At 41.8% G+C, this 17,803-nt stretch overlaps 2 protein-coding genes across 2 annotated transcripts; one reads left to right on the top strand and one right to left on the bottom strand.

Annotated features, from left to right (window-relative positions):
- The first annotated feature begins 609 nt into the window (after positions 1-609).
- Positions 610-4,751, top strand: gnpda2 (glucosamine-6-phosphate deaminase 2). The gene is made up of 7 exons (XM_018759725.2): positions 610-690; positions 821-961; positions 1,519-1,620; positions 2,168-2,350; positions 2,586-2,770; positions 3,043-3,217; positions 3,947-4,751. Exons 2-7 carry the CDS (start codon positions 838-840, stop codon positions 4,009-4,011), a joined length of 834 nt encoding a protein of 277 aa, XP_018615241.1. The 5' UTR covers positions 610-690; positions 821-837; the 3' UTR covers positions 4,012-4,751.
- On the bottom strand, positions 4,144-12,590 carry guf1 (GTP binding elongation factor GUF1). The gene is made up of 17 exons (XM_018759723.2): positions 12,120-12,590; positions 11,826-11,937; positions 11,165-11,313; positions 10,972-11,052; positions 10,535-10,612; positions 10,310-10,393; positions 10,173-10,237; positions 9,686-9,889; positions 9,143-9,282; positions 8,895-9,018; positions 8,246-8,378; positions 8,014-8,157; positions 7,273-7,406; positions 6,890-6,991; positions 6,061-6,180; positions 5,734-5,770; positions 4,144-5,643 (listed from the first exon to the last, which is right to left on the bottom strand). Exons 1-17 carry the CDS (start codon positions 12,294-12,296, stop codon positions 5,509-5,511), a joined length of 2,019 nt encoding a protein of 672 aa, XP_018615239.2. The 5' UTR covers positions 12,297-12,590; the 3' UTR covers positions 4,144-5,508.
- Positions 12,591-17,803: the final 5,213 nt, after the last annotated feature.

The following is a 17,803-nucleotide window of genomic DNA, read 5'->3' as shown; positions in this document are numbered from 1 at the left end:
CTGCGTAATACACAGTGCGCACTCCATCACCTGCCTGAGTGCTGTGTTTTTACAACGCATCAAGATATTATATTTCTTTTATTCTGTTTTAGTGATATCTTGCACTTTCCAAAAGTATTTTATGAAGTCTGAAGTGTTATCCACCCATGCATCATGTTAAGGCTTGGATATGCAATTGCTTCCTTGTGGGAATTGTCATGGATTATGCAATTATTAACCCTAACCCTAACAAATAATAATAATAATAATAATAATAATAATAATAATAATAATAATAATAATAATGTTACACTGTCGCCATCTGTCGGTTATTGTCAGAGTAAAGGATTCATACACATTTCAGAGTTGCCAAAGGACTTCGTTTTTAGCGCCAATGTCCAAAAAACAACACAACACAACACGTTGTTCTGTGGTTTCGTCACTGTGTATAAAGTTAGTTTCATTTTTTTCCCCCATTTTCTTTTTTTTATTTTTCACTGTGTTACACTTTTTGTCGCCCTTCGGAAACACACGTATTTATCCCGCCAATTTTTTGCGCCAATGGAGTACCGTCTTTGTCACGTGAGCAGTGGTGCACGTGGCCGGAAACCGACCATATGACAGAACACATGACCGGAAATCTGTCACATGACAAGTGCTGATTTGTGTTCTCGTGCACAAAGCTAGAGAGCAGCAGTACAGCAACTGAAGGTGAGTATCAGCGCCGTTGCCGCCGTTCGAAGAAGCAGTTTTAAAAAACGAAATGAGCTTTTGGGAAGTGGAGTGAGCGCTCGCGCGCAGGCACAGTTACACACACTCACTCACTCACTCACTCACTCAGTGTCCGCCGCTACTACGATGAGGCTGGTGATCCTGGAGGACTACGACCTGGCCAGTGAGTGGGCGGCCAAGTACATCAGGAACCGCATCGTGCAGGCCCGGCCCTCGGCGGACAGGTACTTCACCCTGGGGCTGCCCACAGGTAAACTACCCATGTGAACAGCCGCAGCCCCCCAGCAGACTCCAAAACTTGGGTTCCTTCCTTGCTGTTCTTCAAGATTTCAAAAACACACCCTAGCCTAACTTGACACTCCAAAACACTGCCCTTGGCTTGGCCAGAATTCACCATGACAGTAGTCGAAACACTCCCCCAGACTCTGAAATCTTCATCCAAAAGTACTTGACATTCTCCAAGGCACTGCACCAGACTCCAGAACATTCCACCTTTCTCCACCACCAGTCTCCAAGACTTCTTGCTGTTCTTCAAGACACTCTACAAGACTTTAAAAGCACACCCCAAGACTTGAAGACACTACAAAACACTGCCGTGTGATTGTCCAAAATTCACCATGAGACTTAAAAAAAGTCCCCACTAGACTCCGTCACTCCAGCGGTCTCTGCCACCACTGTGTCAAACCCTTCTCCAGAACAACCCAGCCTTCTCCTTCCTTCTCTGAAACCCTCCCCTGTTTTCCAGCACTCTCCTTTCACTAGCCTTTATGCTTCCTTCTGATTTTTTTTTTTCCTTTTTTTTTTCAGGAAGCACTCCTCTCGGCTGTTACAAAAAGCTAATCGAATACTACAAAAATGGAGACATCTCTTTTAAATATGTTAAAACCTTCAACATGGACGAGTATGTCGGTGAGTGTCCGTAAACACCTGTTGCACAGAGCAAGAAGCTGCTAGATCAGCACATTCTTCACAGGGTGTAAGTGAGGGGGGGATGGGTGTGAGTCACTGCTGAGCAAATTTGGAAGAATCAGCTTTTATGTGTTTACGTTTCACTCGTTCTTATGACTTGTGACATGCTTTCACACACAGGGACCTTGGGGTACACACTCAAAACCAGGATAGACACTAACCTCATTTTCAGATAATAAGCTTTACATTGTTTAGTAACTTAGCAAATTCTTTCCTCCAAAGCATCTTTCAGTTATTTACTTGTTTGTAACTTTATTACAGCAATTTAGGGCAAGTGCTTTGCTCATGGGTTCTACAGCTGAAGGTGGGATTTGACCTTGTAACCTTTGGGTCTGAAGGCAGCAGCTTTAACCATTACAGTACCAGCTGTCCCATTATTTTGCTTAGTCAAAGACCCCACAGTGAAAGAGGAAGCAGTGATTCCTACTGAAAGCAGGTTCTTATTCCATTTCTTATGTATTTTTGTTTGTTTCTGTGCTTCTGTCAGGACTTCCCAGGGACCACCCAGAGAGCTACCACTCTTACATGTGGAACAACTTCTTCAAGCACATCGACATCAATCCCGCCAATGCACACATCCTGGACGGCAATGCGGCCGACCTGCAGAAGGAGTGCGACACCTTTGAGCAGAAAATTGCTGACGCTGGCGGCATTGACCTCTTTGTTGGAGGTCAGTTTTGGAGTCTAAACTCTTGGGCAAAATACGTTATTGAGCAACTAGTAGTGGTGTGTTGATTTTATAGGTCAAACTAATTCTGTGGAGGACATCTTTTGCTGAAACCATACCAGTGTGTGTCATGAGTTTTCATAACGTTCCATGTGTATGGAGGTGGTACAATACAAGAAATGCTCCTTATACGTCAGGTTGCTTTTAGCCCTAACGGGTCTTGTCCTCCTCCTTGCAGGTATTGGACCTGATGGACACATTGCCTTTAATGAGCCAGGCTCCAGCCTCGTGTCCAGGACTAGAGTGAAAACTTTGGCTCAGGATACGATTCTTGCCAACGCCAGGTTCTTTGGGAACGACCTTTCCAAGGTCCCCACAATGACGCTAACTGTCGGTGTTGGGACAGTGATGGATGCCAGAGAGGTGACTTTCTATTTCCTGGTGTGAAAAATAATAATGTACTGACTAGGGTGGAGCAGTGAAAGTTTTGCAATCTGTTTTGGTATCAAATTGCAGCAGAGATGTTTTTCTTGCACCTTAAGAACTCTTGAGTTCCTTCTATAAACATCAGCCTGATTATGATGACTGCCGATAACCCAAGAACCTGTTACTCTGCCTACACATTGGCTATAAAACTGAATCCTGTCTCAAAATTGGCAGTAGGATTAGTTTGTATGTGTGTGTGTGTATTCCAGGTGATGATCCTTATCACAGGGGCACACAAAGCATTTGCCCTGTACAAGGCCATAGAGGAAGGTGTGAACCACATGTGGACAGTGTCGGCCTTCCAGCAGCACCCACGCACCATCTTTGTGTGTGATGAGGATGCCACTCTGGAGCTCCGTGTCAAGACCGTCAAGTACTTTAAAGGTGGGGGGAATATTGCAGGTTGTCAAATATGCAGAAAACCTTGTTTCTTTAAAGGCCCTTAAACAAGGTACTTAACCTGATCTGCTGTGATAAAATGCTTCTCTGTAAAATAGATACTAATATTAATACTGTTCAGCTCAAGCAGTCCTTATTCTGATTTCATAATGTCTAAAGCATCTTATTTCTTTTTGGACTCTATCATCAGCCATTGCATTTTATTTACAAAAACACTTATTTAATGTGTGATTAAAGTTATTTGCAATAGTTAGCAAGTGAAAACATTAATGTTCTGCTGGTGCAGAAAAGAAAAAGCGAAAGAAAACAAACGAAAGGGACGATAATGGTGCAGCATGAAAATGACACTACATTGAGTATATTTTTCTATGTCAGAATTATTTTAACGCTAACATTTGTAATTAGTTTTCAACAAAGTCTACAATGCAATGGAACATTTGTGGAGCTTTTGCAAACTGAAATATTCTTATGGTTTATATATTACAATGTAAGAGTTTGGGGCTTTTGACAGACTGAAGTCATGGGAATGGAACCTGTTGTAAGTTGAGGACCACTTGTATGTGAGGATATTTTTTTTTTTTTTTTTTTTTTAAACTCAACTTTGTAGTTTTAAGCCTTTAATATTCAGTTTTCAGCTGAGTATAGTTACTTTTGCCCTGTTTTTTTTTTTTTTTTAAATTTTATTTTATTTTAAAAAAACCCCGCTCATTTCAGGGTTGATGCACGTACACAACAAACTGGTGGATCCGATGCACAGCGTCAAGGATTACAAGGATTGAAGACCCACAGGAACCCAGGAGTGGTTGACAGGAAGCAGAGCCTGTTCATGTAGACGCAAAAAGAACTATGCATATTCTCAGTTAATAATGGTAGCGGGTGTTCCTGGGTGTCGGGGCAGTTTTACTTTGTACTGTATAGCTAGGTAGAAGGGACACCTTCAGTTGCCATGGAAACAGAAATTCCTGATACGTCTGTTCAGGACATGCGCCACTCCAAAAAAAGAAGTTTCTGCATTTCAGCGTTCGGTCTTTTCCGAAATGTGTCCAGCTGGCGCCCTGGTCCCGTCTCCTCGTCCTCTCAGTTCTACACTCCTGTCTTGAGCTCAGCAACTGCTTAGCTGTTACCTAGGCTTACGAGCCACACAATTTGCTGTTACTTCACTATCTTTCTGTGTTCCTAGGCTTTACCAGATTAGCTGAAGCTCTACCCCACTTAGGTCATGTTTAATGACACATTTTGGTGGTTTAGTGTTACGGTGAGCTTCAAGTATGCTTAAGGACTTTTGTCTTATTCGCACACTAAGTTTAGGATTTGAAACGGGGTAACTTCCTGCTGATTTGTAAACAGCAGTAGTAAACAGTTGGTCTTGCATCTGCTACATTTTTTTTTTGTCTCCTGCCAGGAAGCAAACATTTTGCCTTCAATGTTCATTGTGGGACCATAGCAAGTCTTGACATTGCACTGTTCTGGAATTGTTACAAACATCCATGTATAAATGTAGTATTTTGTCCTGTCTCAAGGGATCTTTCGTACTCTTTTTGGATGCCTTTTTCTTTCCACGGCAGCCTGCTCTCCCCTTTTTGCCAAAACACTCTGCATGGCCTGAAAAGGTAAACTGACATGGTTTCTTCAGATCTCATTTGAATGTACTCTAATGCCAATTTCTTTGCAATAAAGTTTTACCTGGTACTGTAAAAACCTGTTAAGAGTAAGGATGTAGCTTCATGTTCCATCCTTAATGACAAAGTAACTTCTAAAATTATAATAAAGGCAACAATGAACTTGCATCATCTGATAGTTACCCTCAGCAGCTCTACATTTAGCAATTTATGGTCTGTGAACAGCATTTTTATAACTTCACATAGATGTGCTGAAGGTATTCTCATGATGAGGAGGATTCATGTAACTTACATTTAACAGAGCTCCACAGGGACATTCAACTATTTACCTATTTAAACAACTGGGTACTTTGACTGGAGCAAGTAAGGGTAAGTACCTTGCTGGAAGTGGGACTTGAACCTGCAACCTTTTGGGTACAAAGGCAGCCGCACTAGCCACTACTCTACCAACTGTCCCCACTTCTACCACTTAGTGACAATTAGAACCAAAGATTTTGCATTAAAATGAAATAGAAAAACTGCAACGCTGGAAAGGCATTTTATACGCATTTAATCTTAAATTACATTGTGTTTGTGGCATGTGTCATAGTGTTGAACAAAAGCTTTTTAATTTGAAGTAAACATTGGTTACTACGTGATGACAATCTCCCTCTTTCTCTATTTGTCCTTCCTCTTCAACACGCTGATGAAGGCATCCTTAGGGACCTCTATGTTTCCGATGCGCCGCATCTTCTTCTTCCCCTCCGCTTGCTTCTTCAGCAGTTTCATCTTGCGAGTGATATCGCCCCCATACTGAAAGAAAAGGGCAACAGGGCAATCCCAGTGACTGACCTATCCAAACCCCCATCACTTTGCATGGAACAGAAACTAAATCGTACTTACGCATTTCGCAAGCACGTTTTTCCTGTACGCTTTGATACTGCAAAGGAAGAACTTGGTGTTAGAAGCAAAAATAAAATGGCCATGGTCTTGTACTTCACAAATGGAGGACAATTTTTCAAAAAAAAAAAAAATCTTTTTGCTTAGCCTTGGATCTGAGTGAATGAGAATAGCTGTAGAAGGAAGGGCATAAAATGTTAATAACTTGACAATTTCTGCTGAAAATGATTGCACTGTGCAACCAGGCGATAATAATGGATCAAGACATAGACTAAATGTAGGTCTTAATGCACGTGTGCCGTTTTCACTCCCATGTGTCAAAATACTCACGTTTCCCTCGCCATGACTTTGCTTCCAATGGCTGCCTGCACAGCGATCTCAAACAGCTGCCTTGGTATGCAGTCTTTGAGCCTCTCGCACAAGGCCTTGCCTGAAGAGTACGCCTTATCTCTGACATTAGAAATGAAAATAAAGCAGGCATTCGGACAAAGGACACATCTGCAGCATGATGGTTTATAATTTCCAATCCAAAAAAGAAAGATAGTACTGTAGTCAGACCCCCCGACTCCCAAACTCACGTCGATATTCCACTAAACAGTGTTATTGTGCTACTCAGATATTATGCTGTATTTTATTTTTTATCCATTATACACTGAGGTGTCTTCTAAAGCAATCAAGGCTAAGAGTAGTTTTTGTTTCGGAATTTGGGCCAGAAACCCTGTGGTCACAAGTTCTTCCCCCACAACCTCACCTGCAGCCCATTTCTGACATCAGAAGTCTCCTGTCATATTTACTCTGAATTTCAGTGTGTTTCAGCTGTTGTTCATGTTCAGTTAGTGCAGCACTTCATCCAGTTGAATCTAATGGCTTGAAATATATCAAACTTACCATGAATCCCACTGTTAGCTTCATGGGAATCCAATTATTTGGTTAACTTGTGCACTGTGCATTCCATCTCCATTGGGTGATGAGTTTTGATCATTTTAAGTAAAAGATGTTATTTTTACCATTATCTGCTGCCGTAAGGTTAATTTTTTAGTTGTTACTTATAGCTAAGTTCAGTGGTATCCATTTTTTCACAAAGCCTGGATATTGTCCTGTATACTTTCACCTTGTGCAAAGCCTCCTGATTAATACATTAATGTAAAAAACATCTCACCTGTGAACAATCATGGCGAGTTCCTCAACCGGCTTCCCGTTCAGCAAGATATCCATCTTTACCAAGTCCGCTGGCTGATACCCTGCATCTTCATAGTCAAAGCTGCACCAACAGGACTATTTATACCACTTAGTATGTAATTAAAAAGACTAACAGATAATACTGCTTACCATCATTAGCACTTGATTTCTCAACCAATTTATTTTTTTCCTTTAGCCCCACATTCACACCTTCCCCCATTCGGTTCTTATTTCTACAACTAATTCTTCTCATTTCCCACTTAAGGATAAAAATGCCATACAGTAAACAGGACATGGTAACAACACCAGAAATTAGTGTCACCCAATGTATTTCAGTAAACAAAACCAGAAAGAGTGTCTTGCCTGGCGTATCCTGATGACAGTGACTTCAGATGGTCGTAGAAGTCCACTATGACTTCGTTCAGGGGGAAAAGGTACTTCATCATCACCCGCTGATCGTCGATGTACACCATGTTCTTCTGAACACCTCTGTGACCCTGAAATATGTCATAAAACAACATGAACTATCACAGGGCAAAGCTGAAATAGCACCTTAATCACTCCTCAAATTGCGACAGGTTAATACTAATTTCGAGTCAAATATGCTTACTAACTGAGAATAGTAAGAATATTTGACATGAAATTAATACTAGGACAGCTAGTTAGAGCTGTTACCTTTGGACTCAAAAGGTTGCAGGTTCAATTCCCACCTCCAGCTGTAGTACCCCTGAGCACGGTACTTAGCCTAACATTGCTCCGGTAAAAAATTACTCAGCTGTATAAATGGGTTAATTATTGTAAGTAGCTTAACACTTTAAGTCACTTTGGAGAGAAGTGTCAGCTAAATGAATAAATGTACCTAGTAACTTTTTTAACATTTAAATGGAACAACAAGCTAACATTTTCTTCTTAAATCCACGGAGCGTTTTACCCATTTATACTACTGAATACAATGTATCATCTGAATCCTGAACCAGCATCCTTCAAGTGAGAAGTTTGTGTGCCCAGTTGTCCACCCGCTGGTTAAAGTACAGCCACAATCAGGGAGCAGTTAAGGCAGAACCAGCAGCTTCCGCCACCAGTACAACACTGGACTAACCGTACCTGACACAGGGTCATAATCTTGCCGATAAACTCATCCGGGGTGATGATAGTCCCCAGCACCATGGGCTCCAGGTACTCTGACACCAAAGAACGGTCTGGAAACTGGGCTGGATTCACAATGGTGATCTCCTCCCCACCATGTTCCTGGAAAAGGTAGAAGAATGAAAGTCTTTGTGGTGCACGTGGGTGGGGGAGACGTCACCACCTCTGCGGTGGAAGGGGGGGGACCTGCCTTGATGAGCTTGGCAGACGAGAAGACTGCCTTGTAGGGCACGGTGGGCACCGTCATTATGACTGAGGCATTGTACTCCTGCTCCAGCCGCTGGTTGAAGACCTCCATGTGGAGCAGCCCCAGAAAACCGAGCCTGCAGGCAGCCAACAAGAATCTCGTCTGGCGTACAGTTCACCTTACCCTGTTTTGAAAAGTAGAATCTAAAGAAAAACAGAGGACCTAGACTGCTAACATCAAAGTTGTGCACTCATCGCTTCGTCATCATCGCAAAAAGCACTTTATTAATTATACAAATACATGCAGCAGGATTTCCTGGTTTTCATTCCAGATTTTGAACAAACAAATTACAATAAAAAGAACAACTGATAACATATTTCATGCTTTTACTGCAAGTAAATTTCAAGAGATGTAATAATCTACTTCCTTTTTCATTTTCACTAAAAGAAAAAAAAAAATTCCTATAAACTTTTTTCACCGTTAAGTTAGTTACTCTGACACTGATTCAGTGTAACCTGACTGAAAAATGATAAACTCCTGTGACACATACAATATGACATGATTTAAACTGTGAGTTGCATCCAGTAATAACATTTGACATGGCTGAATAATTCACAGAAACCAGAACACCCTGTACATCCAGAGGACCTACCTCCAGCCAGCCCCCAGGGCGTGGCTACTGTCCCTCTGCACCGTCACGCTGGAGTCGTTCAGAGTCAGCCTGTCCACTGCGCTGCGGAGGGAGCTGTACTCCGATTGGTCCACTGGATACATCCCTGCCATTCATAAGACCCCAGAAACACGTGGGTTTTGAGTTCATGCCTCACGTTCGTCTTACCGGAGAACTACATCATCGTATACCTAATGGATCAAGAGCGATGTTGCACATTTGTTTTGTACCTGCAAACACCATGGCTTTGGCAGGTTTGAATCCCGGAAGAGCCTCAACGGGGTGCTTTTGGTGAAAGAGAGTGTCTCCGATCTGAGCTTCCTTCACCTCCTTCATTCCTGCGATCAAGTAACCCACCTGCCCGCCGTACCTGCAGGTCAAAGAGCAGAAAAACAGGCTTCAACTCTCTATTAGTGGAGGCAAGTTCGACTCCTAATTCCTGTTATAGTACACTTGAGAAAGGTACTTACCCTGAATTCAGACAGTAAAAAAATACTGTATAAATGGGTAAACAACTGTAAGTAGCTGAACAACTTTCCTTGCAGAAAAGCATCGCAGAAATGAATAAATGTAATACAGATATACTCAACACAAATATACATTTAGAATTTTATTAGGTTATTTGTGTTGTAATAGTCATTCCAAGCATTAACTGCACAAAGCATCATTTCCATATTCAATTATTAAGCAATTAAATACATTCATGAGTATTTCATTAATATTTACCCATTTCACTTCACATATAGTCATTAAAATGAAGGGATAAGACTCACAGTCTATCTGTGGGCTGCTCCTCTGGCCTCAGAATCCCGACCTCATTGACCTCGTAGACCTTTCCCGCATGTGCTGACATAATCTTGTCTCCCTTAGAGACCTGTCCTCCGAATAGGGCAATGTTGGTTACCACCCCCCTGTAGTGGTCGAAGGTGGAGTCAAACACCAGCGCCTTGAAGGGCTCGTCTCCCCTAGCCACGGGCCTGAAGTGGGCAGAATATCATACATACATTCCAAGAGAACCAAACAACAACACTCAAAGGATAAATAATGTGCTCTAATACATAAACACACATCCATTCCATCTTAGCAGATGATGGGAATGACATGAAATTGATGAATAGGACATGTTAATGGCAATATGGTATGCTGCATGACTAATGATACATACCTAATGAATTTTTGACAGCCCAGACGCAGATGCATATACAACATATTTTACTGTCAGTTCATGACAAAATGTAGAGAAACAAAAGGGAAACTTACGGAGGGATTCTTTTAACTATTTCTTCAAGGACTTGATCAACGTTTGTGCCCAGTTTTGCTGAAATCTGGAAAAAAGGTCAACGCTGTCTTAAAAGCAGATGACTTCCTAGTTTTGGCAAATATGTATTTTTATTTACCCGTATGCAGTCTTCTTTTGGAATGTCAAACACCTTCTCGATCTGGGATGCAACTCTTTCTGGGTCAGCATTTTTCAAGTCAATCTGAGACAAACAGGAAAAATTTAAATTTGTACCATTTAAAGACTTTGCACAGAGTGTAACAAACCTTTTACACACAGTAACTGTATTTTCTAAAGAGAAACAATCAAGACTTCACACAAAGAATCCAAGCCTAGCACATACCTTGTTTAGAACAGGTATGATGGTCAGCTGAGCCTCAAACGCCAGGTAAAAGTTGGCCACGGTCTGTGCTTGAATGCCCTTCAAACAAAATGGTCACAACAATAAACACAGAAATCCAAAGACTCACACGGATGGTAGATTAATAACATGCCTGGAAATGAGTGACAGGGCTGGATGGATGTGCCACCGAGTCGATCCCGAGAAACATGCAAAAACTCTGGGCACCCTTAGCAGGACTCAAACCGCACACCCACCCAGCTGCTCAGGAGCAGCGAGGCACCAGCTTAACACGCTGTGCCGCTGCATCCAGAAAGCAGTAACATAACACACTAAGACCAGGAGACTTGTGTGTTAATTCAGCGCTCAAATTCAAACTGCTCCAAGAAAACATTTCCACCTTCAGAAAGGATTTAGTCAACGCTGAGCTGTTATCTTACCTGGTTGGCGTCGACAATAAGGAGGACGCCCTGACAAGCCGAAATTGATCTGGACACTTCGTAGCTGAAATCAACATGACCCTGGACGCAGATACAGGAAACACTCGCATCCATAACTGGACCATGACAACAATGTGGTATGTAGGTGTGCCATAGTAGCCAGAAAGAGTGTAAAAAGCAACAGCGAGCTCACCGGTGTGTCGATGAGGTTCAGTAAGTACGTCTGGCCATTATACATGTAGAAGAGCGATGCTGTCTGGGCCTTCACCGTAATACCCCTCTCCCTCTCCACCTGTAGCTTGTCCAGCACCTGCTTGTTGCGCTCCGTCTTGGCGATGGCTCCTGGAACAACGGGACCATGTGCTGTTAATCGCACTCTCCTTAAATTTAACTTACAGAACAAAATACAACCTTCACCTTTTTATCAAGTGGATAGCGATTCATTTTACCCCCTCATTATTATTATTACTCTTGTACTGACACTTATGCAATCCATTTACACAGCAGGATTTTCTTTACCAGTAACATACTGCAGGTACCTGATTGAAATCCCTGCTCTTCTAATACCCTTGATCTAGTTACACCTTAAAAGATGTAATGTAGGAACATACTGTATAAATGGCTACATTGATTGACGTAAAGTACGTAAAATCGTAGATCACGTTGGACAAAGGCATCGGCAAAAGAAAGATTCATTACACAGCTGCAGCAGATGCGAACCAAGAACCTACAGGTCTACGTGTAAACCCCGCGCCATGCTGCAGTAACACCACTGGTGTTATTTTTTTATAGCCGTCACCGTGAAGTGTTCGTTCTCCTCCAAACATCGCACTCGAGCATGTCAACTACGACACCTGTCATCTCCAGCAGTCTGTCAGCCAGGGTGCTTTTGCCGTGGTCAACGTGGGCGATGATGCTGAAATTCCTGATGTTCTCCACAGGGAACCTAGACATGTCGATCTTCTCCTGGAGAAACCGATTTGACAACAAAAAAGACAAATCAATGAAGAACTGAGCCATGAGAATATGACATGTGAGCAGAGAGACACAGACCCCAGGCATGAATGCTGCCTTTGACCTCCACTTGACTTGAGGATAAAGTGGCGCTTATCATTTTGGAATCGCAGAGAGCTGCGAAGAGGAATCACCTTTTCCCCTTCCGTACTCATCTGTCTGGGAAGGTTACAGAGACACACGGAGGGCCTGTTTCTCATCCACTTGTGTCTGACCAGGGTCACTGACCAGCTGCACAGCTGCCTCCTCTGGACCTTGTATGTTTTTAAGTCCAGGACACGTCTGAGAGACGAGGCCAGTGACAAGGACATGCTGCTGGAGTTTCATACAGTAATCGAAGCCGATCTGCGTTGATGGTCCTATGATCATGCCAATGCTGCAGAAACTGCAGCAGCAGGGCGCACACACGTTACTGTACAACAACAACAACACAAACAGGTTTTTAGTTTCAGCTGCTAGTTGAAAGAATCGTCTGGAAAATTTGACAGCTAAACACGAGTGTCACATAAACTAAAAATGCTGAACGACCGCAAAATTCCGTCGCAATCTCTGATCTCGAAATTAGGTTAAACTTAAGACCGAAGAAAACATGGTAGCGGCATTGGGAGCCGCCATCTTGGTGTGAAAGGTCATATTGAGGAGACTAATAAAAATCATTTAAAATATATACATTACAGTTTTTCAGCATACGTAGTAGATGAAATAAAGTTAAAACTTAGAAAAGGGTCTTATATATATTAAACATATGAAAAAGTATATTGATTTTGCAAATTAACCTTTCAACATGATAATGCTGCGTTCTGGGAAATGTAGTTTTTAAGCAAAGAAAGTTAATAAGCGCTAAGTCCTGTGTTATTATTGCATTCAACCATCGTTATTATGAACTCATTGTTCTATGCACGGTCCCGGGTGTATTATTATTATTATTATTATTATTATTATTATACATTCAATTTAATAATTTACCTTATACATGAGTAACAGAATTTTGACATTTTACTCTTTAGCTCCAAGTCTATCAATATTTTATATATTACTGCATTTTCATTATGAGACAGCAAAGCCCACCTGGAAATGAGAATGCAAAAGCTTATTTTTATTATTTTTTCAGGCCTCTGTTGGACTAGCTTCTCTTCTCACTTGTCCTGTGTATAAAATATGAACGAGACATCACATTACATTTGTCAATGTATTTTTTCTTACAAAGGGAGAGTCAGTCATCACATCTGCTCGTGCTAACAGTAAATTCAAGTCATGTACTTTCCAGTAAATAGTTTTAGGAACACATTTTCTATTTCAGAGGTTTAAAAGTATTCATAGGGAAACCTCAAACAAGCCCTAAAGACTCTTTAAAAATTAATTCAGGGTAATACTCCTTAGACCTGGAGGGAAAGCAAAAAATATCCATTTCCGAATTACATATTTATTTCAGTACTATAGTAGGCAGTTAAAATGCCTGGGGGAAAAACAGTATTTAACCCCAGTGGGATTTAAAGTGTTTAATTTACCCAAGGACATATATACATATATCGGTGTATATATATATATATATATATATATATATATATATACGTGGATGTACATCTTTTAAAAAAATACTGAAATCGAGACATAGACATATACAGTTATATGTACTGGTGTCCCATCCCGGGTATGTCCCCTCCCCCTTCGGCCTTGTGCCCTCTGTTACCCGGTTAGGCTCTGGCTCGCCGAAACCCTGCTCGGAACAAGCGGTTGTAGATGATGGATGGATGGATGGATGGACAGTTATATGTAACTGAGAATTATACATGAGTGAATATGAGTACAGAGCCAATGGCTGTGCCATAATCCAATTCCTGCTGCCCAACCTAAAGAGCATTCTGGAACTCCAAAGCACGAAGGACAAAACAACACACAGAACAACAACGAAGGCTTTTCCCAACCCTATAATTCATTTTCAGCTCAGTGCGTAATAGAATACATAAAGAACTTGTTTGTGGAGACTGGTGTAACATCTGAAAAGAGCCGGTTTCCAGTCCACCTAGGAGGGGTAGGGTGTTTGTTTTTGCACCGATGACCACCGAGATGCTGAGAAGTCGCAGCGCCGAAAGCAAAGCTGGCCCAGTGGCGCTCCATGCTTTGTGGTTCCCAGCTCGGAAATCCGCCAGATGCCTCTTTCCTGCACTGAAATTAAACTCCTTTGTCACCCTAATATGACAAATGGTCCTTTCTCCCTGCTTAATCCATTATGCCATATAGACCTGAATGTTTGTCATCTCACTAAGGAAAATGAGAATATGTGAAAAAAAGGGAAACTCTGAGACTCCTGTATTTATTGTTTGCAATTTACTGACCTATTGTTTTCATTATCGGGTGGGCACAGTGGCGCAGTGGGTTGGCCTGGGTCCTGCTCTTCAGTGGGTCTAGGGTTCGAGTCCCGCTTGGGGTGCCTTGCGACGGACTGGTGTCCCATCCTGGGTGTGTCCCCTTCCCCTCCGGCCTTACGCCCTGTGTTGCCGGGTAGGCTCCGGTTCCCCGCGACCCCGTATGGGACAAGTGGTTCCGAAAATGTGTGTGTGTGTGTGTTTTCATTATCTTTTCATTATTATATTTCATTTTCACTTTCATACAACAGACATTCACTGATTAATGTATCAAACAATAATTAATATGTGTACATTTATGAAATTTCACACATCAAGTGACTTCGCAGACTGACCATTTCTCTTCACCAAAATACACACACCTATACATACATATGAATAAATATTATCATTTATGTTCATATTTGCACTTCTTTGCCCAGCAGTTTCATGTATTCCCAGGGTTATTTATATATATATATATATATATATATATATATATATGTATGAGCCAGCAGGTGGCATAGTGGTTTGGGCTTCTGATTTCTTCTTGAAAGACCCTTGTTCAGATCCCACATCCTGCTGTAGTATGGTTGAGCCGTAGGGTATTACCTATAAGGGTTTTTCTACCATGTAAAAAAAAAAAACACACACACACACACACACACACACACACACACACCTGCATCCTTTCTATTGCAGTAAGATGAACACATGTCAGCTTCTGCTTTCCAATCATCCAAAGGGCTTATAGACTTATGGCATATTGGGTTCTCCCAACTTTAAATGTTAGTAGGACTGGTCTGGATTGCTGCGGGAGAGAGGATGGCAGTGATGCTGTACTACCTGATCCACCCACATGGGGTTCCTGTCCGACAAGCTATGGAGACAAGGCCTGAAAAAACATTTTTTTTCACAGCAGTCAATGCTATGAGTCAGTCCTGCTGGAAAGGGTTTTGGAATATTGCTCAAGCTCATGTGTAATTCTAGAAAGAGTGTAAAAATAAGCTTTTTTTCCAATACTATCATTAGAAAGAGGAACAAGCATTTCAATATTTCCTGGGATCTCCCTTCCCCCACTATATACAGTATATATTTATATACATGTTTGTATGTGTGAATCACATATCTTAGGCCAACAAGTTCTTATTCTGCAAGCTGGCTGGACCCAGTATGTGAACCTTGCCTAGCAAAGGCTCTAGCATCGGTGGTGGAGCGGGACAGTAAATGATAGTAACAACCAGGTAATGTGGTTACATCCCCCTTCCTGCCAGCTCAATTGCACAGCCCTTTATTGTTCCAACACCTGAGCTGAGTCTTCCCAGCGGGGGGCACTGCTGTCCATTCACTGAGAACTTTACCTTCCATTCATTAATGAACCCACCCGCACCCTCCAATCCTGTTCTTCGTTTTCATATGCTGGCAAGGAGCCATGTCTGTCAAATCAGTATTTAGGGTTTGCCACTTGAGTCGTCTGGCCATAAATGCAGATGGCTGCATAGCTGAAACCTGTATTTCATGCTTTGTGACAGTCATCTGGGGAACACTTGGTGGATTGCGCAGTGTGTATATCTATCATGACCACACTGATGGGTAAAGAGTGAATCACCTTTGCTTCGGAGGTGGCTGTTCTTTCCATGCCAGTGCTTTAACCGCACTCCACAGCACACTATTTCCAGGGGGAAACCTGGTATTTAGCTGAGGAAATCACTTCATTTAAGAGCCAACTACTGTAATTTTAAATTTTCATTTCAGTGTGATGCCACTGTTTCGTCAAAATGCTGCAGGGATGTTGCAATAACACATTATGTGTGTTGGAAATTTGTGATAGATTCAAGGGGACACCTTGATCTTTGCTATTTGGCAGCTATAAACAAACTGGTTTTTATATCCATTTAAAAGTGTTACCAAAACTGCACTGGGCTCAAATGAAGAAATGACATGACTGTAATTGTATGCTCATCAGTATGCAGATGAGCCAATTCCACTTATGTTGAGCCCAAGTGTAAATTAACATATCATTTGCTCCAGCATGGTAACAATGGGAAGCTGAAGGGCATGGTACTTCTGTCTTTTGACTGCTCTTTCTAGAAAGTGGGACATCTGTGTATTTGCACTTTTAGAGGCTGATGTGGAGCAAATGGGAGACAACATGCCCCCCCAGAAACATGGTTCAGTAGGCTGCCAGGAGCCTTGATGTCAGCATGAAAGGTGAGACCTCCAGCAGGTACCTTCTGCATGGACATCAGGCCCACCGCAGACCTTATGGCAAATGGTGGCCTGGCTGTCGACCACCAAAAGCGGATGAGGGCTGGTGGTATTGGTCGGCTTTATAGTTGCCCCATCCTCTCTAATGAGAGTCCTCAGCAAGACATTTTCCGAGTTTACAGGGTACCAGACGCCCAGGATTTCCACAACACCTGCTGCATGGTGTTCCAGAGCCATTCTGGAAATATCTCTGCACCTGATCCCCACATCCCTTCATATGTCGACTCCTTCCTGCCTGTTCATTTATCACAATTTTTTGTTGTTACCCCTCGGAAACAATGCACTCTGTACATATGGGCTCAGATAATAAACTAAAAATTTGCAGCACAGGAGTAATCCATGAACGGCACATTACAGATGCTGTCTTGGCAGAGTTATCAACCCAGCATGGAGAGTAAAATGTTCTTGATCACTTTACAGGGTGTATTGTTTGAACAGCTCAACGTGCATTTGGTTGCGATTGGAGATATTTGTGTGATATGAAATTCATCTTGATTTGAGTTTCGTTTTTCAAACAACTTGTAGCGTATCACTGCATGATGCAGCTGAAACTAAGGAACTACTCAGTCATTTTGTCCATGTGTGGTGTTATGGATATGCATATGGATATGGATATGGATACACACACAATAAACCTTCTATGGAAAAAGAGTCCAGATGTAGCAGTGAGTCTACTGTTCTGCACTTAAACTAGATTGCATTTATTTTCATTTCCGTTTGATGAGGATAATCAGTTTCAGTGGAATGGTTTTATGCAAATGATTAATCTGGGATTCTTTATTAAATCATGTCTCGTTCTTTGCAACACACCTTCTATTATAGTAATTAAAAATACTGTTGCCAGAGGCAGTCAGTGGTGTGTGATAAAACTGGTAATAGAAGGTATGGGATACTACGCTGCCATTTCATTTAGGCTTTTGTAACGTGCAGAAGAATATGTCCTTTTGTCAGTCAGCCATTGCAAAGCCTCATGGAAACAAAAGATATGAATTGTTATGTATTGCTCTGGATAGACATCTTAAGTTACAATTCTGTTTTCTTCTTCTTCTTCTTCTTCTTCTTCTTTTTCTTCTTCTTCTTCTTCTTCAAAAAAAAAAAAAACGACTGCAAACTACTGCCATCTGAAAACTTCAGTCACACTCACAATGTAACCTTTTTAAGACACGTATCAGTCACTGCTGTAGTGAAATAATCATGCATTATAA

Source organism: Scleropages formosus, chromosome 5, assembly GCF_900964775.1.
Source record: "Scleropages formosus chromosome 5, fSclFor1.1, whole genome shotgun sequence".
NCBI lineage: Eukaryota > Metazoa > Chordata > Actinopteri > Osteoglossiformes > Osteoglossidae > Scleropages > Scleropages formosus.
Note: the sequence above shows the minus strand (reverse complement) of the source record. Positions and strands in the feature narration are given on the sequence as shown.

Excerpts from the sequence above, each read along its gene's own strand:
- gnpda2 (XM_018759725.2), top strand. The coding sequence starts at position 838 with ATGAGGCTGGTGATCCTGGAGGACTACGACCTGGCCAGTGAGTGGGCG. Across the intron at positions 2,351-2,585 it reads CATTGACCTCTTTGTTGGAG|GTATTGGACCTGATGGACAC; the intron begins GTCAGTTTTGGA and ends TCCTCCTTGCAG. Across the intron at positions 2,771-3,042 it reads CAGTGATGGATGCCAGAGAG|GTGATGATCCTTATCACAGG; the intron begins GTGACTTTCTAT and ends TGTGTATTCCAG.
- guf1 (XM_018759723.2), bottom strand. The coding sequence starts at position 12,296 with ATGTCCTTGTCACTGGCCTCGTCTCTCAGACGTGTCCTGGACTTAAAA. Across the intron at positions 10,613-10,971 it reads TTATTGTCGACGCCAACCAG|GGCATTCAAGCACAGACCGT; the intron begins GTAAGATAACAG and ends TTTTGTTTGAAG. Across the intron at positions 7,407-8,013 it reads AGATTATGACCCTGTGTCAG|GGTCACAGAGGTGTTCAGAA; the intron begins GTACGGTTAGTC and ends GACATATTTCAG.